The sequence below is a fragment of the Camarhynchus parvulus genome, chromosome 12 (genome assembly GCF_901933205.1).
Source record: "Camarhynchus parvulus chromosome 12, STF_HiC, whole genome shotgun sequence".
NCBI classification, from domain to species: domain Eukaryota; kingdom Metazoa; phylum Chordata; class Aves; order Passeriformes; family Thraupidae; genus Camarhynchus; species Camarhynchus parvulus.
In genome coordinates, this window is record NC_044582.1 from 1,635,960 (window position 1) to 1,663,443 (window position 27,484).

General features: G+C 42.3%; 2 protein-coding genes across 2 annotated transcripts in view; one reads left to right on the plus strand and one right to left on the minus strand.

Moving 5' to 3' along the window:
* TIMP4 (TIMP metallopeptidase inhibitor 4) overlaps nt 1-5,457 on the plus strand; it is a 32,306-nt gene extending 26,849 nt beyond the window's left edge. The window contains exons 4-5 of the mRNA XM_030956651.1: nt 298-422; nt 1,814-5,457. Of these exons, the coding sequence (XP_030812511.1) occupies nt 298-422; nt 1,814-2,011 (323 nt within the window). The 3' untranslated portion in view covers nt 2,012-5,457. The remainder of the gene's footprint in view (nt 1-297; nt 423-1,813) is intronic.
* Nucleotides 1-27,484, minus strand: part of SYN2 (synapsin II) — a 187,686-nt gene that overhangs the window by 78,076 nt on the left and 82,126 nt on the right. Inside the window, 2 exon segments of the mRNA XM_030956650.1 lie at nt 6,896-6,985; nt 26,952-27,108. Coding sequence (XP_030812510.1) covers nt 6,896-6,985; nt 26,952-27,108 — 247 coding nt within the window.

Genomic DNA, 27,484 nt, shown 5'->3' on the forward strand with positions numbered 1-27,484 from the left:
TTCCAAGGACCTACAAATTTTTCTAGACACTCCTAAAATCCAGTTTAACTGCATTTGCATCCACCCCTTGCTGGCAGACTATCAACATCTTTAGGAAAAATATCCTTCTTTAATCTTTTACATCCATCCAACGTGCAATTAGGAGAACATTCTCTCTGTTCTAATTAAATTAATTAAAAAAAATTTAGAGTATGACTAATTTGGTGCAATTAGTTAAAAGCTCAAGGTGTTCTTACGCTTCTAATATTTAGAAAACACTTTTATTGCTTTGATTTTTTTGTGTTTTCCATGCTGCAGGCCAAATTTTAAGTGATGGCAAAGTGCTGATCCACTTGTGCAACTACATTGAACCGTGGGATGATTTATCCTTGTCTCAGAAGAAGAGCCTGAACCAGAGGTACCAGATGGGCTGTGGCTGCAAGGTGAGTGCAGAGCAGATGAATGGAAATAAACAGTGTTTATTCACATTTTTGAGAATAAACCTCAGTTCAGGGGAAGCTGCAAGTCAGACAGTAATTTCAGAGCAGATAAATCTGAATTAATCACGGTTAATCGCATTTTTGAGAATAAACCCCAGTTCAGAGGAAGCTGCAAAGTGAGTGCAGAGCAGATAAATGTAAATAAACATGGTTTGTTGACATTTTTGAGAATAAACCCCAGGTCAGAGGAAGCTGCAAGGTGAATGCAGAGCAGATAGATCTGAGTAAACACTTTTTTTGAGAATAAACCTCGGTTCAGAGGAAGCTGTAAGGCGAGTGCAGGGCAGATAGATGTGAATTAACACAGTTTATTCACTTTTTTGAGAATAAAGCCCAGGTCAGATGAAGCTGCAAGGTGACTGCAGAGCAGATAGATGTAAACAAGCACAGTTAATTCCCATTTTTGGGAATACCCCCAGTCCAAGGGAGGCTGCAAGGTGAGTGCAGAGCAGATAGGTGTAAATAAGCACCATTTATTCCCATTTTTGAGAATAAACTTCTGTTCAAATAAATCTGCAATGTGAGTGCAGAGCAGATAACTGTAAACAAGCACCGTTAATTCCCATTTTTGAGAATAAAGTCCAGTGCAAGGGAGGCTGCAACGTGTGTGCAGAGCAGATAGATGTAAATAAACACTATTTTTGAGAATAAACCTCTGTTCAGAGGGAAGTTGCAAGGTGAGTGCAGAGCAGATAGATCTGAATGAACACTTTTTTGAGAATAAACCTCGGTTCAGAGGAAGCTGCAAGGTGAGTGCAGAGCAGGTGGATGTCAATTAACACAGTTTATTCCCATTTTTGGGAATAAACCCCAGTTCAGAGGAAGCTGCAAGGTGCATGCAGAGCAGATAACTGTAAACAAGCACTGTTAATTCCCATTTTTGAGAATAAAGCCCAGGTCAGAGGAAGCTGCAAGGTGAGTGCAGAGCAGATAGATGTCAATTAACACAGTTTATTCCCATTTTTGGGAATAAAGCCCAGGTCAGAGGAAGCTGCAAGGTGAGTGCAGAGCAGATAGATGTCAATTAACACAGTTTATTCCCATTTTTGGGAATAAAGCCCAGGTCAGAGGAAGCTGCAAGGCGAGTGCAGAGCAGATAGATGTAAATAAACACTATTTTTGAGAATAAACCTCTGTTTAGAGGAAGCTGCAAGGCGAGTGCAGAGCAGATAGATCTGAATGAACACTTTTTTTGAGTATAAACCTGAGTTCAGAGGAAGCTGCAAGGCGAGTGCAGAGCAGATAGACGCAAACAAGCGCAGTTAATTCCCGCTTTTGGGAACACCCCCAGTCCCGGGAGGCTGCGGGGTGCTGAAGGCCAGGTGTCTCCCCAGATCACCACGTGCTACTCGGTGCCCTGCTCCATCACGGCGCCCAACGAGTGCCTGTGGACGGACTGGCTGCTGGAGCGGCGGCTGCAGGGCCACCAGGCGCGCCACTACGCCTGCATCCGCCGCAGCGACGGCACCTGCAGCTGGTACCGGGGCGGGCCGCCCCCCGAGAAGGAGTTCATGGACATCAGCGAGCCCTGAGCGCCCAACGTTCCCTAAAGCAGCGCCCTGGGAGGCTCCTTCCATCCCACCGGCCTAGAAACGAGCGCCGCGTCCCCAAAGGGCCCGTGGGGCTGGCACCGCTGCAGGACGAGGGACAAGCCTCCTGCAGGCACCTGCTCTGCTCTGTTATGCTTTGCACAGAGGGCTGGCAGCGTCCTCCAAGGCACAACAAATCCCCTTCTTGCCAACATGAATGTACGAGAATAAATTTTGCCAGAATTTTGCCAATACGAATGTTCAAGAACAAATTTTGCCAGAATTTTGCCGATTTCGCCAATACGAATACTCAAGAAAAAATTTTGCCAGAATTTTGCTGATACGAATGTTCAAGAACAAATTTTGCCAGAATTTTGACAGAATTTTGCCAATATAAGTGTTTAAGAACAAATTTTGTGAGAATTTTGTCAATTTTGCTGATATAAATGTTCAAGAACAAATTTTGCCAGAATTTTGTCAATTTTGCTGATATAAATGTTCAAGAACAAACTTTGCCAGAATTTTGCCAATATAAATGTTCAAGAACAAATTTTGCCAGAATTTTGCCAATTTTGTCAATACGAATATTCAAGAACAAATTTTTCCAGAATTTTGTCAATTTTGCCAATATGAATATTCAGGAACAAAAGTTTTGCCAATATGAATATTCAAGAACAATTTTTTTCAGAATTTTGTCAATTTTGCCAATATGAATATTCAAGAACAAATTTTGCCGGAATTTTGCCAATTTTCCCAATAGGAATGCTCAAGAACAAATTTTGCCAGAATTTTGCCAATGTGAATGTTCAAGAACAAATTTTGCCAGAATTTTGCCCCCTGTTTTGATCACCTGCAGGTTAAGAGCTCCCCGTGTTTTATTCCAAATCTTTCTGATGAACTACAGAATGTTTTATAGAACTGGTTTTTTTTTCTGTATGAAAGTCTTGGATACAAAAGAATTATTGTACAGTGTATATGTAAAGTATTATAACAATGTGCTATTAAAAACAAAGATTCACAAATATTTCCCTATGTGTTGAATCGAGTTGAACACTTCTGTGATTAAAACAATCTGTGCTCCACATTTTGTACTTTCCTTATGTCACAGCTTCCTTTATCCGCAGAGTTGTTACTTCCATTGATAACTAAATTAAGAAACAGCCTTGATAATCAAAACCCCCTTCCCAGGTCAGCATTCCTATGGACTAACCACACTTTGCTGAAGGAAAAGCCAGAGTTTTAGTCCATGGGTTAAAGCATTAATCCGTGGATTTAAGCTTTCCATGGAACAAATTCCAAGCCCAAATCATGACAGACTAAAACTGCTCAGAGCTACAAAAACCATGTCCATCTTCAGGGCAGCTGCAGCTCTTAAAACCTCCTTAAACACATGACCAGTACTTGTACCCCAGCATTGTTAAAACTTTAGAATCTCACCTGAAAATGCATGCAATAAATATTGCCTAACTCACACTGCAATGATTTCTGGAAGCTCTCAGATGTTTGACCCTGTTTAATAGGATTTCATTGTTTTTCTTTCATGAACACCTACCATACCCCGTCAGTGAGTTTGGCTACTTGTGAACTCAAACTAGAGAAGGGTTACAGCACATTTTGCTGGTAACTTTTTTAGTGTCATAACTTTCCTGAATTGATGACTGGAGTTAGTAACTAATCCTTCACACACGTATTTAAGTTTATAAAAGTAATTCAGTTCACAGTGGTGAAACTTAGGGAAGTGTAAATGCCCAAGTCCAGACTATTTGTGCCCCAGAAAAAAGGGGCAGAGCCCTCAGGCAGGATGGGAGTCTCCAGTAGTTGCCTTTTCTGACAGATTTTGCTATCTAAAGGACAGGTTTGGAAATGCTCTTCTAAAAAAGATTTACTTTTTCTGTGACTAAGTTTACACATTTCAAATGAAACGCAAATGGTGCAAGGCCAACAGGAAAATGTGTCGTCATCCTTTGAGGAATAAGTATCCCTTAATACATAAAAGCCAATGTTTCACTTTTAATTTACTATAAATCAGTCTGGCTCTTTTAATTTACAACCCTAAATTAAAACCATATCTATGTGCTGCCAAATGTAAAGCGCAGTTTGTTTTCTGCTCAAGACAAACCAAAAATTTCCTAGGCACTAACAGTTTGGACTACAGACTTACATAAATGAAACAAAAAGGAATAAAAAGTTACATTTCTTCCAAAACAGAATTGATATTGCAGTGACAGTTTTGGCAGAGCCATGTACTGACAGTGCTGTGCATTTATATTATTAATTTCCAGAAAGATTCAAAGCTAGGCCTTATTTCCTCATGTCAGATCAACCAATACCTAGAGAAGCCCACAGAGCTTAATAACCACAAAGGTTAAAATTCAGTGGTTAATATTCAATGGTTAATATTCAGTGGTTAATATTCAATGATTAATATTCAGTAGTTAATAGTCAATACCAGTCCTGTAGCATTTGTCTCCAAATCATTTTGATGGGATGGTGCCTTTTGGATAACAGCAAGCTTTTTTTCCTGCTTTTTAGCTCCCCAGAGCTCTGGTCCTATTTTAGTTTTACAGTAATTAGACCTGAACCCTCAACTCACCCAGCCCAGATTGCCTTCTCTGGGCACCTTGCACAAAGAAATGCTTTTTCTGATATTTATGGACAGACTGTAATACAAATGATTGCGTGCCACAATTAGTTTTTAAAAATTTCCTGCTTTTCCTGCTATAAAATATCCCTCATGAGGTATTTCACAATTTCTACTTTGATTTCTGCCTGAGCTGAAATCTGCCCAAACTCCCCACAATGGATGGTACAAAGATTTTTTTCCCCTCATATCAATAAATGTGGCAAGGAAAGTTTTACAAAACCCACCTCAGAATGAGATTTTATTTTCCCAGAAGAAGACTCTGCAAGAGCCTTGACTACAACGTGGCATTCCAAATATGTTATTTTAATATCAGGATTTTTACTGTAGTGGCATTGATACCTTATCAACAGCAGATTCTTTTTACAACGATTTTCTTTTTACTTCTTGAAACTGTGTTTGTGTTACATGAGAGGGTGGAGCAGAAACACAGCCTGGCACAGCATTTTAATTTAATTTGAAAATGGCTCACATGACTTTTGGTGAGAGTAGGGCAAAGAAGAGAGAAGGGAGTCTATATAGGTGAACAGAGAAAAAAAAATCACCACCTGGGATATTGCTGGTGTTTCCTCAGCGTTCCAGATAGGTTTTAATTAAATTGTTCAGCAATTATGTTGGAAAAGCTGTGTGGTTTTTGCAGAGAACAGAGGAGGTGGGAATGCAGTGAAATAAAGGGAACTAATTACTGAGGGAAAGGCTGTAGGTATGACTCAGCCAGCAATGAGTTCAAAAGCCTCACAGCGTTTTGTGTGATCAGTCTGGGATGAATGTTTCTGTTTCAAAAAGTGTTTCATTAAAGCAGCTCTGTTTTTACACCAAAGAATGGAATCTTTGTTTATTTACCTTGCATTGCCTAAAGCCCCAGCACAAACCAGCAGAGGATGAAAGGAGCACCTCTGGCTGATCCTCAATTCCCAGAGATTTGGGGCTTTTCCCTCTCCCCACGTCCCCCCTGAGCTGGTTTGCACTGGAGGGGGGGACAGCTCCAGGTTCCCGTTTGGAGAACAAAAAGGGAAGGAAAAAAAGCAGAAGGAACACCAAGAAAAATATTTAAAACTGTAATTGCCAAATTCTGCATCAACAAATGCCAGTGAGGCCAGCTGTTGATAAAGTGATGAGAACCCAAAACAAAATAACATGATATGGTTTCAGTGCAGCATCAGAAGACACTGATTTCCAGATCATCTTACAACCCACTCCAGAAATTCAAACAAAATGTTGTCTTGTACCACACTGCCTGATTATTTCCCAAGCCACAAAGTTCCAGATGCTTTCTTTGGGAGGAATAAAACCAAACAAACGAGTGTCATCACAGGCAGCTCTTGCTGCAGTTCTCAGTGGCAATGCAATACCCAAATGGATTCATTTTCTCTACATTAACATTCATTACCATAGAAATATGTAAAAAAAAATTACTTGGCTGTGGAGAACGACATTCAAAAGTCAAAAAAACCTCAGAAATAACTTAAAAGTTCTGACTTTAATGAGCAATGTAGAGGAATGGAGACAGGGAAAACCACTTACAGGGTTGCTACACTCAGAAAAATATGCCATATAAACTTATAAGTCTGAACAATTAGTTCTTGCCCCAAAATGAAATGTTCTTTGTTTCTGTGGACTGCAGTTTAGCAATGCACCCAAAAGTTCTGCTTTTTTCAATGCAATTACAGCCAATCTCAAGTTTGAAGGATCCCTTAGGGGTCATTGTGTCCCACTCCCTGCTCCTCACTGCTGCCTAAAACTGAACCACACTCTAAAACCATCACCCAGGTGCTCCTTGGACTCTGTCAGCCTCATCTGTGTTATTTTCTGTCTGTGGAGCTCTGGGAATCAGTGTTAGCCCAGGTACCTGGAGATCACAAGTCACAAGCAGCCTGGTTTTGGCTGAGTTCAAAGCTCTGCAGTGCTCAGTGCATCACATCACTGTGAGCGCACCAGGAAGGGAAACACTGGGGGAAAACCAACCATGGAAGTGACTCCTGCGCTTTCAGAGCTGTTCAGTGTCTTTTTAAGCATTTAATCTCTCTGAGATCTGCAGCTGGGCAGGTGAAAAGTGACCACTGTGCCATATGAGTGCCCTCCAGCTCACCATCACAGTGATTTCAAGTGTTCACCCCATCCCATCCCCTCCCAAAACTGCCAAAAAGGCTTTTGGAACATGCAGTAAATGGGAGAAGGGGATTGTGCCCCCCAGTCCCTGTTTTGGAGGCACAGGGAGCAGGTTTAGCCCTGCTGCTGGCACCTACCATCTCCTTGTGGTTTGGGTAGAACGTCTGCTCGATCAGAGGGAACTTCTCTGGGCCCAAAGATTTGTAGACAGACACCAGCTGGGCAAACTGCAAAACAAAGCAGAGAAAACACAGCTCAGGAGAGGAACCACACTGTGCCCACAGGAGCTCCTACCCAGGACATTTTGCTTCTTGTCTTGGGTGTTTGATGAACTCAGCAGATCCAAGGGTGCATCCTCCCTCCTCCTCCTCCTCACACACCTCTTTAATCCACCCAAGCTGTGACTTCATCTACAGACCAACACAGAAAAACATCTTGAAAAGTTACACCCTCACAGGTACAGGAGATGAAATGCATGGGAATCCTGAATTCCAAATGTCTCACTGTCTGTATGTTTGAAGATGATACTGTGATGACAAAATCATTATAATTTTGCCTTTTTCTGTCCTCTTAAACCTAAAGCCCAGGCATATTTACCTCTTAAATATTTACCTTTTCTCTCCTCTTAAAGCCCAGGCATATTTACCATTCATTTAGTGGCTGGCACCTCCCTGACATCGATTTGGCAGAGCTGGCAAAGAGATAAAAGTAACTGTGCTGTGCTAACAGGGCAGGTGAGGAACAAACAGGAGAAGTTCCACCTCCCAGGCTGCAGCCACGAGCCATCCCCACATGGCCATCCTTGGATGGGGTGATTTAAACTACTCCATGTTGTGCCATTCCTATTCAGGTTTTTTAATAGAATGTTCTGATATAAAACCGTGTGTTATATCAGAATATTCTTGTCCCTCTACCAAAGATGGGGATGATTTAAACTGCTCCCTGTTAGGCCATTCCTATTCATATTTTCTATATAATATTCTGATATAAAACATGGCCATTCTTGCCCCACCACCAAAGATGAGGATGATTTAAATTGTTCCCTGTTTTGCCATTCCTATTCATGGTTTTTATAGAATATTCTGATATAAAACCATGTGTTATATCAGAATATTCTTGCCCCACCACCAAAGATGGGGATGATTTAAACTGCTCCCTATTATGCCATTCCTACTCATGGTTTTTATAGAATATTCTGATATAACATGTGGCTATCCTTGCCCCATCACCAAAGATGGTGGTGATTTAAACTGCTCCCTGTTATGCCAATCCTATTCATGATTTTTACAGAATATTCTGATACAAAACCTTGTGTTAAATCAGAATATTCTTGTCCCACCACCAAAGATGAGGATAATTTAAACTGCTGCCTGTTATGCCAATCCTATTCATGATTTTTACAGAATATTCTGATATAAAACCTTGTGTTAAATCAGAATATTCTTTTCCCACCACCAAAGATGAGGATAATTTAAACTGTTCCGTGTTATGTCATTCCTACTCATGTTTTCTATGGGATATTCTGATATAAGACATGGTCATTGTTGTCCCACCACCAAAGAAGAAGATGATTTAAACTGCTCCCTGCTATGCCATTCCTATTCATGGTTTTTTCAGAATATTCTGATATAACATGTGGCTATCCTTGCCCCACCACCATAGATGGGGATGATTTAAACTGCTCCCTTTTATGCCATTCCTGTTCATGTTTTCTATGGTATATTCTGATATAAAACACGGCCATTCTTGCCCCACCACCAAAGGAGAAGATGATTTAAACTGCTCCCTGTTATTTCATTCCTACTCGTGTTTTCTATCAAATATTCTGATATAACAAGTGGCCATTCTTGCCCCACCATCAAAGTTGAGGATGATTTAAACTACTCCCTGTTATGCCATTCCTGTTCATGTTTTCTATCAAATATTCTGATACAACATTCTTTTAAAGCTCCCATGACACGTCCTGCCTAGCTGTACTCTGGACAGCAGCAGCTTCACACACAACATTTACATGTAAAACTAGAGAACTCGCTATTAAATAGAGATATCTTTGGGCTGCTCTCTGTCTCTGCTGAGCAGATCCCTCTCCTCTGGTGCCATTTGGGAGAGGGAATGCCCCCTGAGCCCGGGCTGGGGGCTGCAGGGAGCAGGAGGCTCTGGCAGCCCGAGGGCAGAGCAGTCCCAGGGATGTGCTCAGCTGTCCCTGCGCCAGCACGGGACATCAACAACTCAGCACAACACTCAATAGTGGGATTTGCTGCTTGCAAACTGCACAAAAAGCACAGAACAATACAACTCTGTCCATAGTGCAGATAAAATACCTTCTCTGAGGAGAGGCTTGGGGGCAGGCAGAGCAAAAACTGTTTAAAATGGAAGAAAACCTCGTGAAAGCTTTGCTTGCATTTCCAGCTGGCTGAGAGGACTTGTTTAATTTAGTGGTGTTTACTTAGGTTTGGTGAAATGCATCTTTAAATTTGGAAGGCCAGTGGAAAATACCTTCATGATGAGAAGTTTTCACCAAAAACCTAAGGAACTGGAGTTGGGTTGTGGGCTGTGCAAACCAGGCCTCAGGGAAAGGAAATATTCTCACAGCTACCAAAGTAAGGTGGTTTGTGAATAGCATTCCTGACAACTTACTCAATATTTCAGTTCTGATGCAAGAGCCAAATTCCAAATTCCACAAGAAAATACTGACCATGAAATACATTATTTTTGCCAAGCAATGGTTAGGTTAAAATAAATCTATTTACCTATCTTTAAGTAAAAACCTCCAAAGAAAAATAAAATCATATGACTGTGTTTCCTGTGATTCTTTCCCTATTTTCTTTTCCATTTTCACTGGAAGGGAGAAGAAGACACTGAGAAAATGGCATTTTTTGTAGGGGTATTGTCATTCATGCAAGAGGTAAGAAAGCTGTAATTGAGATTAATTGCTGGCAAACGCTTGTTTACTTAAAATAATATATTATCAAGCACAGATAACAGACATGTATCACTCCAAAGTGTCCTCTAATCCAGTAATTCAGCTTGTAAAGAGCAAGTAGGAAAAGCAGGTTTGAGTTTTTGAGGCAAAGGAGAGAAATCTCTCAAAGTGCCACAGCTGGGGGATGGTTTATCCTTTCCCATGCTGAGATGCTGCTTCACCTCTTGTATCTACAAATCTGGGAATCTCCTGTCAATCATTTCCCTCCCAAAATGCAACCTGATAAATTCAGCCCCAATTCACACCAAATTTCAGCATTCTAATTGTACATCCATAAACTGCCATAAATCTTTTTTATTTTCCCTGATTGCTGCTGGGCTCTTTATAAAGAAGAATTTCATTTAGGTTTTAATGACCTTTTATCAATTTTTAAGTGGGATTTGGATTATATATTTTTATATTTTCCTTTTCAGCAGCTGAACACCATTTCTGAGCAGGAGCATAATCTTTTTAGATGACAAATTACTGAATTATCTAATACAATGTCAAATGTTTACAGACATGGGAAGCTCATGAAATAGAAAATATTAACAGAGCCAGTGAAGTATTTTACATGGATATCAAAACCCATAATCATCTAAAATCCCCCCAACTCCTAGAGCTTAGTATTTCAGCAGAAGTAATTTTTACATCTTAAGAAAAAAACAAGAGAGTGGAAAAAAGTTCTCAGTTTAGCAAGCTGAATTTACTTCTCATTTTCCAATTTTGCATCTTATTTTCAGTCAAACAGGGATATCCTCAGGTACCTGTGTGCTTACAGTTTGCAGATTATTATTTTAAAAGGAAAATGGTTGGGTTTTGTAGTATTTGTTGTAATGTCAGCTCTTTCCTAGTGAGGATAAAATCCTTCCGCACCCAGGGTTGTTCCTTTATAACAGAACAGGACAGGACAGTGACAGCTGTGCTTTTTCTCCTCTCCAACAAGATGTGACACAGAGAAGAAATATTTAGTAAAAAACCCATTTATTCCCTTTGGTTTAGTATCAAATCTTTCTGGGGTGTCACCACCCCAAGAGTGGAACTCTAAATTTGACTGCACAGATTGTGCTGTAACCAAGCAGGAGTCACCAAAAATCCCTTTTCTCTCTTCATAAAGAGTCAGATAATTCCTTTGCTTAAGTTAACTCCTTAAGAGGAGTTAAATTATGCATAATTACATCTCTGCCACCTCTGAGGGGCTGGGGATTGTTCCTGAGCAAACCACACCAGCTCCTCCCTCAAAGATAATCAGATATGATATTTAAAAACAATTCCTGCAGATGGTGCTGCCTCTAATTTCAGAAAGCTGCCAATCCCTCTGGCCAGGCTGCAGGATTTGTGGCACTGCCCCTTCCAGTGGGGAATTTCCTGGGATGTAGGAATTTAGTAGGATTTAACTCCAGGAATGGCATCTCCCTCTCCTGTTCCCTGTGTGAAATACCAAACTGTGTTTTGTGTCAGGTACATACAGGCAACGTGTGTATTTGTCACTGTGATATGTGTGGAAACCGACCATAGGACAGTTATGAAGACAAATTCTGACAATAACTGAGGAAAGTAAAGCATGGAAAAAGGCCTTTGAACCTATCTTTTGTTCGCAATTAACCTTTATAAGTCTTAAGTTGATTTAGGAGCATTTGAATTCAAGCGTTAAGGATGTTGCTGTTTGACAGAAACGTTCTGCTTGTAGCTAATCCTTAAAGAGTTTTGCAATATTAACCTTTTGAAGTATAATTTTAGAATATATCTTGTAGCAAGGATCTTTGAAACTATAGTTTTAGAATGTATACAAAGGAAGCATGCTTATCTCAGGCCTTAATAAAACATGAAAAGCAGCTTGAGAAAAGATGAACATCAACTCAAGGATTAATGGTTTCGACCAAGGGAAGCTGGACATAACTGTCATGAGATTTATAGTCCTTGCAATTAAAAGTTGGGCCCACATCTGGAGAGCTGGACCTCACCAGATGGGATACTTCTTTCTTCTTTCAGAAACCAGACCACCACCACCACCTGGGATACTCCTTTTCTGGGATACATCTTGAGAAAAACTAAATCACAATAGTGTATGGAATTGTGACGTAAAAATTGGGAATAGAAACTGCTGATGAGTAAAATTTGGGAATAGAAACTGCTGAGAAAGCTTAGGAGTACCTCTATAAATATCAGTAAGCCTCAACTATTGGTGTGCAGTTGGAGGGAAAACTTCCCCCACTGTACCCAGCACTGTATTGCTCATACTTTACCATTTTAATTAATAAATTGATTGCTGCTGGAATATCGGCCTAGTCAAGCTTCTCATTTATAACACCTGCTCAGGCAGGAGCCCTGGGCTGTGGGTGTTCCTAAGCCTGTTCTGTCAGAGATTTCTCTCTTTTGAGGGTTCATTAACTGCCCTTTCTACAAGCTGAGAACTCCAGCTGCCCATCTGGTGCTTCATGGGAGCTGAAACAACACCCAGATGCTCTGGGCAGTCTGTTACACCCACCCAGAGCAGCTGGAACTTTCTAGGAGCTTCAAAATGGGAAAACTTGGATGGGTGAACACTTCTTCAACCTCTCTCATTAAAAAAAACCAAAACAAAACTACTTTCAGCTGAGATTGAACTCATCTCTGGCTGCTCTAAGGGTGGGCTCATCTTAAGAGTGAAGAAATTCCATGAAATAAAAAAAATCCACTTTTCCTATGGATGTCCAGCTATAAACTTGCCTCCTTCCAAATGCATTAATGAGGATCAGAATTTGTGACTGAAGCTCCTGAAGTAAAATTCTCCAGTTTTCTGGTGTGATCTCAGTGTTCACCAGGGGATGGGGGTCTCTGCCATGGGATTTTCCCTTTCCATGCACAAAGGGAAGGTCCCTTTGCCCCACAGTGACCTGCACAGGGCCCCTGGAGAGTCTGCAGTCTTGGTTTGCATTATGGGCTGGCTATGTTACAATTTCAGGGATTTAACGAAGAAAATTACATCAAAAAAATTTAACAAAGAAATTGCCTTCTTTATCTCTTCATATGGCACCAGGAAAATGACCTGAAGTCCATTTTGAGGCTTAAATGTCCCTTTTCAGGCTGAAATGTCCCTTTTCAGGCTGAAATATCCATTTTCAGGCCGAGGCTCAGAAATGTGGCTGGTCACTCCATAAATGCTGAGTTATCTTGTGAGAGTGAGAGATGAAGCACAGAGAGGGGCCCTTGGAGGCCAACAAACTGAGACACAAAATCTGAGACCCTTCAGAGGGAGGAGGAATGGAGCAGCTGTGTGGAAAGTGCTGGAAGGATACATTTGACACAAGTTCTGTGTGGGAGTCAATTAACTTTGGCCAAGGTTTTTCACTACATCTGCACTTTAAACACAGCGTCTGTACTGTATTTTAATATTAAATTACTGTAATTTTGATGATATTATTATTATTATTATTATTACTATTATTATTATTATTATTACTACCTGGGAAGCATCTGTGTTACCTTTTTGTGCCCTCCATGTGCTTCTTTGTTGAGATTGGTGAACATTTCTTCTCTCACACGTGAGCAAACCCTGAATGCTTTTCCAGAGGGCTGAGTTCCCACAGGTTTGGTTCCTCCCAGGAGGATGGAGGGCAGCAGACCCTGCGTGCAGCTGACACCCTCCTCTGCCAGCAGGAGCTGACACACAGCTCTGTGTTTATGTTTTAAGGCTTACAAGCAAATACTGTATTCAAAATAAGCAAACATCGTTTTAACCAAAAGTACGTGCACTTACAGCAATTAAATAGAACTACTCTCAATATGCTTTTGCTTTGTGTAATTAGTCAAAAAACTTATAAAATAAGTTGTAACATTAAGTTCGTAGTCTACTGGCTAAAATGTGAGCTAATAGCATCTTCCCTTTATCATAACCATGTAATGAAACTATTGCTAAAAAATAAAACAAAACACATTTTTAGCAGTCCTGTCCTATTTGAAATTTGTACACAGCCCCCAGCCAACAACACCCAAAGCCCACCCAGACCCTGGCACTGCCACTGAAGGGTGAAACAGCTCCTACAAATCAGTTTGGGTGCACGAGCAGAGTGCAGGGGAGATGGGAACTGGAACAGAACTTGGTGATCCTTCAGTGGTTTCCATCAGTGATGAAGAGAGAGAGACTGGGATTTGGTGTGAAGGTTGAAAAATCCCAATTTTATTGTTGAGTACAACTGCTTATATACTTATTCTGGGAAGACTAGTAATGTTTTATTACAGTGATTGGGTTAATCATCACAGAAACAAATTTCTACATTTTAAACATCTCTTGCTTGCAGAAGTCTGATGTAATTTTGTTTTTCCTGGTAAACCCCTCTTATGGTGGTGTTTGCAAGTCTCCAGGACTAGGTGAGAGATGAGAGTCTTGACTCTATGTTTCAGAAGGCTGATATTATATATTATGTTTATAATTATATTATATTATATTATATTAAATATGATATTATATAATTATATTATATTACATTACATTATATACTAAAACTATTCTAAAAAAGAAAAAACATCAGAAAGTTTTTAAAAAAATAAAAACCTGTGACAAACTCAGAGCTTGACACAGCTGGCTGTGATTGGTCATCAAGTAAAACCAATTTGCATGAGCCCAATCAAAGATGCACCTGTTGGTAAAGCATCTCTAGACTACATTCTACAGCCATCAAATAGTTATTATTTACATTTCTTTTCTGAGGCTTCTCAGCTTCTCAGGAGAAAAATCCTAGCAAAAGGATTTTTCAGAAAATATGTCAGTGACACCATCTGACTAAATCTTCTTGCAATCTTGATTTAATCCTCCAAACTCTGTTTGCTCTTGCCAAGGCATCCTGTTACCAAATCTCTTGGGCTAGTAAGGTCCAAAATCCATCATCTGCTTTGTGTCCCAATATCCCAGTGGTTTTCCAGCAGGACCCAAAGCAAAGACAGCACAGCGGGACTGGGAATGCCAGGATCATTTCCCTGGACCTGCATGGTGAGTTTTGTACCTCAGGGAGGTGTTCCTGAGGCTTTGCAGGGGTCTCATCTCCCAGGTGAGATCTGCCCCTGGTGCATTTCCCCTCAATCCCTGCCCAGGATCAGCAGCATCTCCCCCTTGCCTTTGGCTGCCGCTGATATTTCCTCACCTCCTTCCCCTCCTGCTCCCTCCTCACCCTCTGGGGCTCTGGCAGCACCTCCTGAGATGGAGCTGCTCAGCCCCTGGGGCTGTGCTGGCCCTTCCCACAGGGATTTGGGCTGTCTGCTCCAGCTATCCAGAATTTCCAAGGGCATTTTCTGGCCTCCAGCACTTCCCCTGCAGCATGAGAACCGCAACCCGAGAGGCACAGCTCTCCCACTAATCACCATGTCATTAACTGCTGGAATATTTTCACATTAGAATTACAGCTGATGAGGTGCAAACCATCAAGAGCTTCTACAGGATGCAAAAAAAAAGTCTTAAATAAAAACCTCATGCCCTTGGAAGAGCTGCATGAACTGGCTTACAAATTAGCAGAGTGCATCCATGAGAGAAAAATAAAGTTTTCTACAACAGTTGGAAAAACAGGATTTAAAAAAATCCCAAAGAACCAGAAAATTGTCACAGTCAGAGACATAAAAACATCTCCTGGCTTGCAGGGTTGGGCAAGAAGGCATCTGGCAAGGAGATGATGGCTGGTGGAAGAGACACTGGCAAAATGTGTAAACAGTGAGGAAAGTGAGATTTAAGGAAGACATGAGGATTAAAATGAAGGAAAACATGCTATGAGCATACAAGGGTAGAGCACAGATCAAGACACGCCTGGTATACAAGAATAATCTAAAGGTAATCCCATGAGGGATCCAGAGGCTTCTGGAGCCCTTTATTTGGAATGAAAATTTAGAGAAGGAAAAAAGTTGATGGAAATTGAGAGGCTCTGGGGACTCCTTCCTGGGTGCTCTTCCAGCAGTGAGAAAATGCTGAATGAAAAAATACTTTATTGCACTGCTATGGGAACAGGGAGTTCAGTGTTCTGAGCAGGGAAACATTTGTGCTCATGCTTATTTTGATGGCCTTGAGCTTCAGCGCTTCTCAGAAGCGTTTGGGGCTCACAGCAACAGAAAGAGATTTTCTTGTTTGTGGGGCTTCTTACAGATGAGGTCCAGTTCAAATAGGAGGTTTCCATAAAAATACTGAGTTCAGTGAAACTTGTAGAGAAAGGAATCAATCGTGGATTTCCAGGGTGGATTTCGGGTGGGTCTTCATGGTGGATTTCCATGGTGGATTTCCAGGTTTTCAGAATGGGTTTCCAGGGTGGGTTTCCAGAGCGGGTTTGAGGGTGGATTTCCATAGTGGAAATTTCCAGGGTGGATTTCCAGGATGGAGATTTCCAGGGTGGAGATTTCCATGCTGGAATTCCAGTGTGAATTTGCATGGTGGATTTCCAGGGTGGATTTCCCTGGTGGGTTTCCAGTGTGGATTTCCAGTGTGGAGATTTCCAGGGTGGAGATTTCTGTGTTGGAATTCCAGGGTGGAGATTTCCCTGGTGGGTTTCCAGGGTGGTTTTCCAGGGTGGAAATTTCCATGGTGAATTTCCAGGATGAAGATTTCCAGGATGGAGATTTCCATGTTAGAATTCCACAGTGGATTTGCATGGTGGATTTCCCTGGTGGGTTTCCAGGGTAGGTTTCCAGGTTGGATTTCCAGGGTGGATTTCCATAGTGGTTTTCCAGGGTGGAGATTTCCAGGATGAAAATTCCAGGGGTGGAGATTTCCAGGGTGGATTTGCAGGGTGAGTTTCCCTGCTGAGTTTCCAGGGTGGGTTTCCAGAATGGCCTTCCAGGATGTAGATTTCCAGGGTAGAGATTTCCATGCTGGGTTTCCATGGTAGATTTCCAGGGTGGATTTCCAGGTTGGGTTTGCAGGTGGGTTTCCCTGTTGGAATTCCATAGTGGGTTTCCAGGGTGGAGAGTTCCATGGTGGGTTTCTAGTGTGGATTTCCAGGGTGAGTTTTCATGGTGACTTTCCAGATTGGGTTTCCAGAGTAGATTTCTAGACTGGGTTTCCATGTAGGATTTCCAGTGTGGATTTCCAGGTTGGGTTTGCAGGGTGAGTTTCCAGAATGCGTTTCCAGGTTGGATTTCTAGGGTAAGTTTCCAGGGTGGGTTTTCATGGTGGATTTCCATGCTGGGTTTCCATGGTAGATTTACAGTGTGGATTTCCAGGGTGGATTTCCAGGGTGGGTTTCCATGTTGGAATTCCATAGTGCATTTCCATGTTGGAGATTTCGAGGGTGGGTTTCCAGGGTGGATTTCCAGGGTGGAGATTTCCATGTTGGGTTTCTATGGTGGGTTTCCATGATGCAATGCCACTCCTCAGACACCACCAGCCAGCCCCTGCTAGGCCCAGCAGGGAGAGCCAGAGGACTCCTTGGGGATACCCAAACAGGGATTTCACAGCATTTTAAACTGAGCCACCCACTAAAAACACCTCGGAGAGCAGGGGTGGTGCTCACACACCCCAAAAAGAAACCAGGACACTTTGCATCCATCTCAGAGGGGGCTGGAGCTGAGGGTGGAAGTGGAATATCCAGGAATGCCAGAGGGGAATGGCAGTGCTGGTGGGAGCTGTGGACATGATGTGGGAGAGCTGCCCTGGAGGAGAGGGAGAGGATGGGGTGGGGATTGCCCTGGTGGAGCCATCACCACAGGAGGGAATTTCCTGGATGGGTGACAGATTCCTGCGTCAGGAAGGGGAGTGTCACCCCCCTGATCCTCCTCAGCTCTGAGTCACCACAGGCACACACTGAAGGAGCAGATATAGCCTAGATTTCTACTGAAACAATTATTTTCTAAGATAATTTAATAGGCTATATAACACACACGTTTCCTTTGTAATAATATATTAATATTGCACAAGAAATCACATTTAATATCCACAATGTGGCCTTCAGGTGTGGTGTGGATATTTGCCTTAACCAAGCACAAAAGGAGATTCTGAGTCTGTATTGTAGCAGAACCAGCAGATAACACGAAGGACTTGAACCCCAGTTTTACAGGCCTGTTTTGAATATTTACAGCCTCTGTTCGAAAACAGTTTCTTCCACTAGAAGGTAAGAAACAGTTAAAAAGTCCATTTGAATTTCCTGCCCCTAGGAATGTCCAATGCAATGCAAGTCTGTAATGGACATCAAGAGCTCCCACTGCTGCTTTTTAGTGCAGAGGAGAACAGGGCAGAGTGGCAACAACCTACTACAAAATTCAGGAATGTAATCAAAAATTCTATTTTTGCTTTAAATTATCCTGATGGCAGTAAATGCTGGTCAAAGCAAAATACTGCCATACTCTGTTTATATATAAAGCACTTGAGAGTGCATGCAAGGATTGATGAATAGAGAGCTGAGAGAATTAGTGGCTGTGTGGAACAGAAAAAATCATCACCACATTGAGGTTTATTTATTATTTAAGGATCTCTGTTTTTTTTTTTTTTTAACCAGGATTTTCAAGTGACCTTACTTATTTTAGGAAAGCAAAATCAGCAGGAAAGGTTGGAATATTCTCTTCATATTCCAAGACTAGATTAAACTAAACCAGCTCTATAAAGAGGTGCAAAGAGCAAACACACTACTAGGTTTAATGTATTTAGATTTCTAGTTATGCATTTAAACTTATAATTTTATTTATCAATTTTGCTCCAGTTCAGTGTTCAAACCTGGTCTTAAATTGTCTTTTGCCCAAAACGCTCACAATGTTTTCACCTTCCTTCTGACACAGTTTTGTGAATTTACTTTCAGGTCTTGCACGACAAATCCATCAACATGTTTTGCTCTAAAACAAGGCAAGGAGACCAAAATCTTTACTGGCTGACAGACAATTAAAACAGGTTTTATTCAGGTTTTTTATGCAGGAATTCTGTTCTTGAGAAATTTCTGCTTGGAGGAAAAGCACCTGGAGATGCACAGATCTCTGACTTCACTTGAAATCTGTAAATCCAATATCCTTCTGTAAATCCAAAATTCCTATGGATAAAGGCCACAGAACTGGCCAGTGGGGCAAATATTTGCTGCTGGGCACATGGAATTTGATGCAGACACTGTCACACGTCCCATGGGGCTGTCCTAGCCCTGCCACCATGTCCTGGTGTCCCCGGAGCAGCCCTGCCCTGCCTGGGACAGAGGGAGCTCCTGCTGCAGCCCTGGGCAGGCAGAGGGAATTCAGCAGCTCCCTGCAGGGACAGGGCAGGGAAAGGTCCCTGCACCCCTCTGGCTGCCCTGCCTTCACCTCAGTCTTGCCAGAGTGGTGGAACCAGAGAGTTCAGTGCTGGCCCCAGGTTTGATCGAGTGGAACGCATAAAACTGACTGAAATATCAAATCTGAGTGTCCCCAAATGTCTTCCCTCTCTGAGCTGCATCCAGATTGCAGGGCAGCGTTCTCCAGCCTTGACCTTTAAGAAAATCCCCTCTGGCATATAAAAGAGAGCAATAACCAGCCAAATTCTATCCCATTGCTCAGCATTATTGTACAAATCTGGCTTTTGCTAACGAGCACAGGATTTTCTTACAGTGAAATAAACATTTAGAATTTCTTTTTTTTTTTAACCCAACATGGAATAGCACTGAAAATCCCCCAGATTTACAGCAAATAGTTTTTCAAAATGCCTCTCTTCTTGCACACATTCATTTTGTTTGTGGTTTGCTCTCCAGAAGATGCTTTGACACAAAATTGAATCTCCTCTGCGTGGCTGTGTCTCCCATTAGCATAGCTTCAATAATTTGTGTCAACAGGAAGCTGGAAGGAACAGAGCTCATCTCTTTTTTTTCTGCTCCTCCCTGCAGAGTCCTGACAAATGTCCTGCCAGTGCTCCAATCTGTTGCTCAAGATTTTTAAAGTATAACTGGGAGTGGGAAAAGCACAAGAGAGCAACTTGGAGCAGCAGCACAGAGGAGAAAACAAGGTGGGGAAGAGCACTAGAAAGCATCAAACAGCAAGAGAGGGCAGTTCAAACAGACCTTCCAAGAAAAAACAAGGTAAAAATAGAGAAGTTAAACGTCCAGTTAGAGCAGGAAGGTGAAGACAGATAAGCAGAAAAGCATCTGCAAAAGAAATGCAAAGCAGAGCACAGCACATGAAGTCAGAGTTGTGTAAGCTTGGCAAGAGGAGCAAACCAAGGAGAATATCAACAAACTTGTAAAGAAGTGTTTGGCTGCCTGCTCCCAAACTGAAGGAAAAGAAACAAACAACAACTGTGAGATTTCCAAAACTACCAGGTCTGAGAAAAAAAGCCATTCCCAGCCTTCCCTCCCAAGGGCTGGGGCTGAGCAAGGAGAGAGATTCTGGCATAACTGAGTGTTCTGTGGCACTGCCTTAACATTTAAAAGCCCTGATAACAATAAATTCCTACAATGGGGCAGAGTGGGACATCTGAAGATGTTTCAGCACAAATGGGCTCCCCTCTGGAGCTCTGTGTGAAGAGCACCAGGACCTCCCAGCTCTCTTCACACTCTCCCGGGTATCCCTGCCTCCCTCTCTGCCAGCTCTGGCCCTTCCTGGCTGCTTCCTCTGCTCCCCCATCCCTGGAGCGCTGGAGCAGAGTGCCAGGGGTGCGCTTTGATGGGGCCAAGCTGCTCAGCAGCAGCTCCCACCCCTGCAGAGCCAGGCTGGGACAGCTCTGCCCAAGCTCAGCTCTCCTGGGCTCCCCAAATCCCCCAGGGACTCCCTGTTCCCTAAATACAGACCCCTCCACCACCCTGGCAAGAGCCAGCGAGGGTCACAGAGCTCACAAATGAGCCTTGTGCCCCTCCTAAAGCAGAGTGAACGTGTGATTGAGGCAGCAGCAGATCCCTGAATCCCCAGAGCACCCCTGCACCTGCCAGGAGAGCAGATGTGCAGCCAGCTGCAGGGGCTGGGCTGCTTTTCCTCTGCACTAAAGGAGCCAGAGCTGCCCTGGTGGAACTGGGCTGGTTTTGGGAGGGTTTTCTTCCTCTTCAGCCATGCACAGCTGCTGTGCACAAGTGCAGCAGCTCTGGGGTCTCTGCAGGCCTGGAAGGTTTAGCACTGTCAGAAAGAAGCTGGAAGCACCAGCCCAGCCCCTGTAATGCCTGTAATTATCACATCACAGCCTGAGCTGAAATAAAGCCCAGCCCTTTATTCCATCTGCAGCAGCCTTGGACATTGAACCTTGCGACCGTGTTCACAGGGGTCTGAGGATGAGGGAAGAGATGAGGATCTGACTCCATGTTTCAGAAGGCTTGATTTATTATTTTATGATCTATATTACATTAAAACTATACTAAAAGAATAGAAGAAAGGATTTCATCAGAAGGCTAGCTAAGAATAGAAAAAGAAGGAATGATAACAAAGGTTTGTGGCTTGGACAGAGAGTCTGAGCCAGCTGACTGTGATTGGCCATTAATTAGAAGCAACCACATGAGACCAATCACAGATGCACCTGTTGCATCCCACAGCAGCAGATAACCATTGTTTACATTTCGTTCCTGAGGCCTCTCAGCTTCTCAGGAAGAAAAAATCCTAAGGAAAGGATTTTTCATAAAAGATGTCTGTGACAGAACCTTGCAGCCCCTGACAATGAAATCAGAGTTTGCCAGTTTGCCTGTTTGGTACCACTCAAATCCACCTCCCTGCCTGACTCCACCTATCAGCAAGCTGCTGGCCACAGTGGGGTGGGCAGGGAATAAACTGGGGCGCTCCAAAAATACTGCACCCCCATCACCAATATCTGAAACTGAAGCTAAAATCCAGCAGGGTTCAATTGAAGGAAACCCTCCAGCATGCAAGGTTCACATCAATCATTACAAGAATCATGCAAATGGATATATGCAGGAAGAATCAGGGGTTTTTTTAATTCAACACAGGACACTGGCAAATCACAGTTTGTATTTTTAATATATGTTTTTTTGTTGGTTTTCTTGATAGTATTTTTAAAATTTAAATATATTTTATTTTTAATATATATAGTATGATATGATATAATATAATGGAATATAATGTAATATAATGTAATATAATAAAACATAATATAATAATATAATATAATAAAACATTATAATATAATATAATATAATATATTGTATTATTTTAAAAAATTAAAATATTTTAGAAATTATTATTTTAATTATGAAATTATTTAAAAATCATTTCATAATTAAAATAATGGGATTCACCTAATGCTGCAAGCTCTGATATCATCACCACATTTTGCAGCTCCTTCTGGCCTCCACAATTACTTCACACACCTCCATGGAACCACAGACTCATTTGGGTAGGAAAACCCCTCCAGGATCACCCAGACCAGGAACTAACCATGACCTTCTAAGTCCACCATTCACCCTTGTCCTTAAGTTCCACATCCACATGGATCTTAAATCTCAAATCCCCCCAGGGACAATGACATCATGTGCTATGAGAAAGTTTGCATAAAGCTCCTAAGCCTCAGTTAAGGGAAGCCTCCCTCATTTCCTGGATAATGTTTTCTAAAGGAAAACAGATAATTTAAATGATATCAAATATAACTTTGGATTAACTTTTCATAAATGCTTTACAGCAGGATCTGCACCCCATTAAACATGAGTAAAACTGTGAAGAGAATTGGGAATCCTACAAGGGCAGTGGATGTTTTTGCCTCACCTTAACTCAGTGTAGCTGTAAATTGAACCAGGTAAAATTCTAGTCTTGTTTGATGGGGCTATTTCATGCCCAAGACAATTCCTTTGCAACATGACCCTGCACCGAAACTTTCTAATGTTTTAATAATAATTCTTCAAGGAGGGCACGAACCTTAAAACAGTTCCTCCACAGTTCTGTGTGAGCTCAGCAATGAAGAACTCAGCCTTTATTTATAAAAGCCATGCTTTCCCCCAGCTTTCTGACATCCTTACCAGCATTTCAGTGAAATCCATCTCAAGGCAGGGCCATGAATTTTCCATGAGCTAAGTGCTAAGTGTTATCCCAGGAGTGAAATAACCCAAGTGCTGTAACAACCCCTCACTCTGGACACGTTTCAGAGCACAAACCTCTCACCACACACACTCATCCCAACGTTTCCTCCCACCTGGCTGCTCGCAGCCCAGCTTCTCACAGGGCTCTGCAGTGCTCTGAAGTCCTGCTGTGCATTGGAGGAGCTGGGCATGCCCTGACACCAGGGAATACAAGCTTTAATTCCTGCTCTCAGTACATCCCTGGCCATTGTCCCACCCACCTGTGACAGTGTTTGCACGGGTCTGAGGATGAGCGAAGAGACGAGGATCTAACCCCATGTTTCAGAAAGTTTGATTTATTATTTTATGATATATATTATATTAAAACTATACTAAAAGAATAGAAGAAAGGATTTCATCAGAAGACTAGCTAAGCTAAGAATAGAAAAGGAAAGAATGAAAACAAAGGCTTGTGGCTCAGACAGAGAGTCTGAGCCAGCTGACTGTGATTGGTCATTAATTAGCAACAACCACATGGACCAATCACAGATGCACCTGTTGCATTCCACAGCAGCAGATAACCATTGCTTACATTTTGTTCCTGAGGCCTCTCAGCTTCTCAGGAGAAAAAATCCTAGTGAAAGGATTTTTCAGAAAATATCGTAACTACAACACCCCACCTTTCAATGATGCACCTCACATCAAACACAGATTTGTTCACTGCCTATTGGCAAGTGCACAGAAAGCCAGGCTACAAAAGGAGCTTTCCTGTACAATTAAGGGCAGGAGCTGCAGCCTGTGGCACAGAGTGTGAATCTGCCCTCAGAGCTGGAAAGATGTTCTACATCTGGAGCTGTGTGTTCCTGAAACACCAAACACCTGACACAGTGAAGAGCAATAATTGAAAGCCCAAAGACCTCGTACATTGAGTTCTAACTCTCATTTTATTTGGGAGCCCTTTTATGAGCCATCTCACCTCCCTGACTTCCCCTCCTACAGATCTCCACTACTCCTACTTTTGCTCTGACACAAGGAAGACTCATTGCCCATGGCTAACTCAATAATTTCCCATCCTTTTAAGGCCCATTCCATTGCACACCCCCTTTTTTCCCCCTGCTGTTATCAAAGCAGTAATTCCCTTCTGCCACTCCACATTTTACCTGCAGGAAAGTCAATCTATTTCTCATGAATTAATAAAGATTATTACTTATGGCTTTTTGTAGTGTTCTGCTTCTCCTTTTTCCGTGGGGCTTTTGCACTTGAAATGTTTGCAGAGAGAACTTCCACACAAATATCAGGGCACTGGTGTTGACAGAGGGATTGTGCAGGAAGAAATCCCTGCCATGTTCTCAAGAGGGGGTTAATTGATGCCAAATCCATGCGTGGCCATGGCCATGGCACAGTGGATTTTACCCTTAATTTCAGCAGGCAGCAGCAGACTGAGGAGTGCATTCCCAGGCATCCACAACAATTTTCAGCAGGGATTTCACCCAGGCAGGGAGCACACACCAGATTGGTCCAACCAAACGAGGCAGATGATGATGTTGGCAAAACCAACAGCGCCTGGCTTCTGCTGCAACATCTGAGCATCCATGAAGTTGGCTGAGCTAAGGGATTTTTACCCCTCAGGGTATCTGAAAATATTATAGAAAGGTATTCTGAAATGCCTTTATAGAAGCAAAGAATATCCTGAGTTGGAAGGGACCCACAAGGGGCATTGAAGTTGAACTCCTGACCCCACATCCCAAAAATCCCCCCATGGGCCACGAGTTTTTCCATTGTTGTCCTATCCCAAATCTGATGAGGATTTTGTGCTGCTCTGGGATATACACAGAGGCCTCTACATCTCCCAGCACCACCACCAGCACAAGGCAGGATATTCAAGTTAAAAAGCCAGACAGAGCTCCTGGTGTTTGTACAGAAATTATTTCTGTGCTCACATTAAAAGCTCACACTCCTCAATAGGACCCACACTAAGGGCAGTGATAAAGTGATAAAAACACAGATATGGCAGTCTGTAAGGAGGAATTATTCCTTTCTTTTTATTGCATAGAAATGCTACTGGCTTTGCCTCCCCACCCACTGAATCAAAGCACTGGGAAATGCCACACAGCTGGAAAATGTGATGCACTAAAATAAAGAATTCAGCAATGTACAGTGTGCACTGAGAAGTTGTAAATGCTCTATCAATTATTTATTCCCCCCCTGCAGCAGTTTACTGCAGCATAAAAGGATAATCAAATGAGCTGCAAGAGGTATATGTTAAAAACTGCTGACAACTGTTTGGAGGGATTTTCATAGTAAGTATTAAAAAATTAACATCTCCAAGGCAATAAAAAGTATTGTAGTAAAACTTCCCTGCAGTGTGAAAAATATTGACAACTGTTCTTTTCTTACCCAGATACCAGAGGGAAAAATGAAGTTTTGGCTATTTATGAGAAGTGGGATTTTTTTAAAGTTGTTTTAGCTGTTGGGCAATGGAATTGTAGGAGCAGGGACTGCACTGTGGATCAGCACATTTTACAGCACACATTTTACCTTGTTGCTGCTAATGTTTTTAGTTGTTCATGAACCAAAAGGATCACCAAATTCCACCTCCATTTCTACAGAATTTGTCAAGAAAACAGCACTGGCTTCTCCTCTGGAGCTGGCAAAGATCAGTGGCTCTCCAGGGTGCCTCAGTGCTCGGGGGGTAACTGAAAGGACCAATCCCTACCACAGAGGCACAGGGTTATGAAAAGGGCTTTCAAACGAGGAAACGAGTCCCTTCAGATGGCCTTGCTAAAGCATAGCCCCAAAAATTTCACAGGAATGAGGAAAACACTGGCTAGAGCCTGTTCAAATTATGTTCAAAACCACAAATATGAGAAATATTCTCAGCTTGCTTTTCCCAGACAAATTGTGAATAAACACTCCTTCCTCACTGGAGGAAGCGTGTTAGCAGTGGGGAGGCATTCCCTTGGATGCCTCGCTTATTCCTCTATTTGTACTAAGATTTTTGCTCTCTGTCTCCACACTGGCTCTTTGAAAATAAAAAATTATTGAAATATCTTAGTTTGGTTTTTAATCCTTCCACAATTTCATTGCTCAGTGAGGGAAGTTTGATAATCAACGTTCATGAAGGGGAGTGAAACATGCAGTGCAGCAGCTGAAATGCCAGGCCCAGGAAATTTCCAGGTGCAGTGATTTAGCTTTTATGTTTTTAAATCCAGCTTAGGATTTAGCTTTTCTGTTTCTCAAATCCTGTACTGCATTAGGGTATAACTTTAAAACTCCATACAGTGTTAGTTACCGTCTTCAGGTTTTATTCAGACACAACAATTCCTCTCTGGGCCTGGAACTCAAGGACACCTCATTGCCTCAGGCCCCAAAAAGTATAACCAAAAGTGAGCTGGGGGAGCAAACTGGGGGTAAATGACTGCATTACCTGCAGCTGGAATTGGAGCATTAACCCCTGATCTGTGAATGACCAAACTGATAATTGTGTGACAAACTCGTGCCCATGGTCCACTCTTGGGAAGGATGAAAGTTTGACAAGAAAGTCTCATAGATATGTGTGCTTAGCAGAAAGATTTTTAAATGTAGAGTTTGATGAAAGAATAGAGATGGAAGCAAGTTTTGATAGAGAAGAAAAGAATTACTGAGCGAGTCTTACTAGATAACTAAGAAGACAAAAGGTGTGTTAGTTAGAAAGAGTTTTTTTGACTTAGAGCAAAAGATAAACTTACTTCAAATAAGATGTTTTTACCAAGCAGAAAGATAGCACAGGCAAACAAGTCAGCAAAGTTGCAAGTAGAAAAAAGGTCTCAGAATTTTCTACTGCAAGAAAACTGAAAAACAACTTCTAGCTTAAACTGCAAGGTACTGACTTTTAGTGACTGGAGAACAGTAACATGAATATGGTAATTACAGCAGTTATGATAGGCTATAGGTAGAAGTTAAGGTATAGATTGGTTCTACTGTATTAAGATGCTAAACAAAGAAAAATATATATGCATTTGTAACCTAAACTAAGGGTCTCCAGGCCTGCCTGCAGCTGGAGCTGGCAGCTGTGGGCACAGCTCTGTCACCCATGTCCCTGGACTGCTGGAACATCTTGGATGGAATAAACTGCACTTTGTAAACAATAAACTGCATTTTGCATACAATAAACTGCATTTTTAAGAGCCGCCTAAAGTCCCACATCTCTCATTTATACTCTTACAGCCCACCTTGGGTGCAGCCTCTGGAGGCTGTGGCTGCCCAAGCTGTGCCTGCTGAAGGCTTTCATAAATCCTCACTTTATTCCCTTAACCCTGCCTGGCCTCTGCTCTGGGGGCCCCCAAAGGCAGCAGCAGCAGCACTCACCACCCAGGGCTTGTCACAGAAGTTGTAGATGGACTCGAGGGAGTTGACGCTGGGCACGCCGGCGTACTGCATGCCGATGATCAGGTTGCGGAAATCCTCGTTCTCCGCCATGCTGTACGAGTGCTGCCGCACCAGCACGAAGTCGGGCCGGAACGACCTGCCAGAAAACACCCATGGTCATGAGAATCCACCAGCAAACTGGGTCTCCTGCTACAGCAATGTGTGCAGGGGGGGAAATGGCTGGTGGGGGAATAGGGCAGAACATGCGAACCAACGGGAATTGGCAAAAGGTGGAAAGAGCCATGGTGGCTCCATAAAAAACACTCAAACCAAAGAGAAATGACAAAAGGTGGAAGGAGCCATAATAGCGTTGTGGAAAACACTCAAACCAAAGGGAAAAAAATGGAAAGAGCCATGATGGCTTCATGGAAAACACTAAACCAAAGGGAAATTATAAAAGATGGGAAGACACATGACAGGCTCCATGAAAAACACTAAATCAAAAGGTAATGATAAAAGATGGAAAGAGCCAT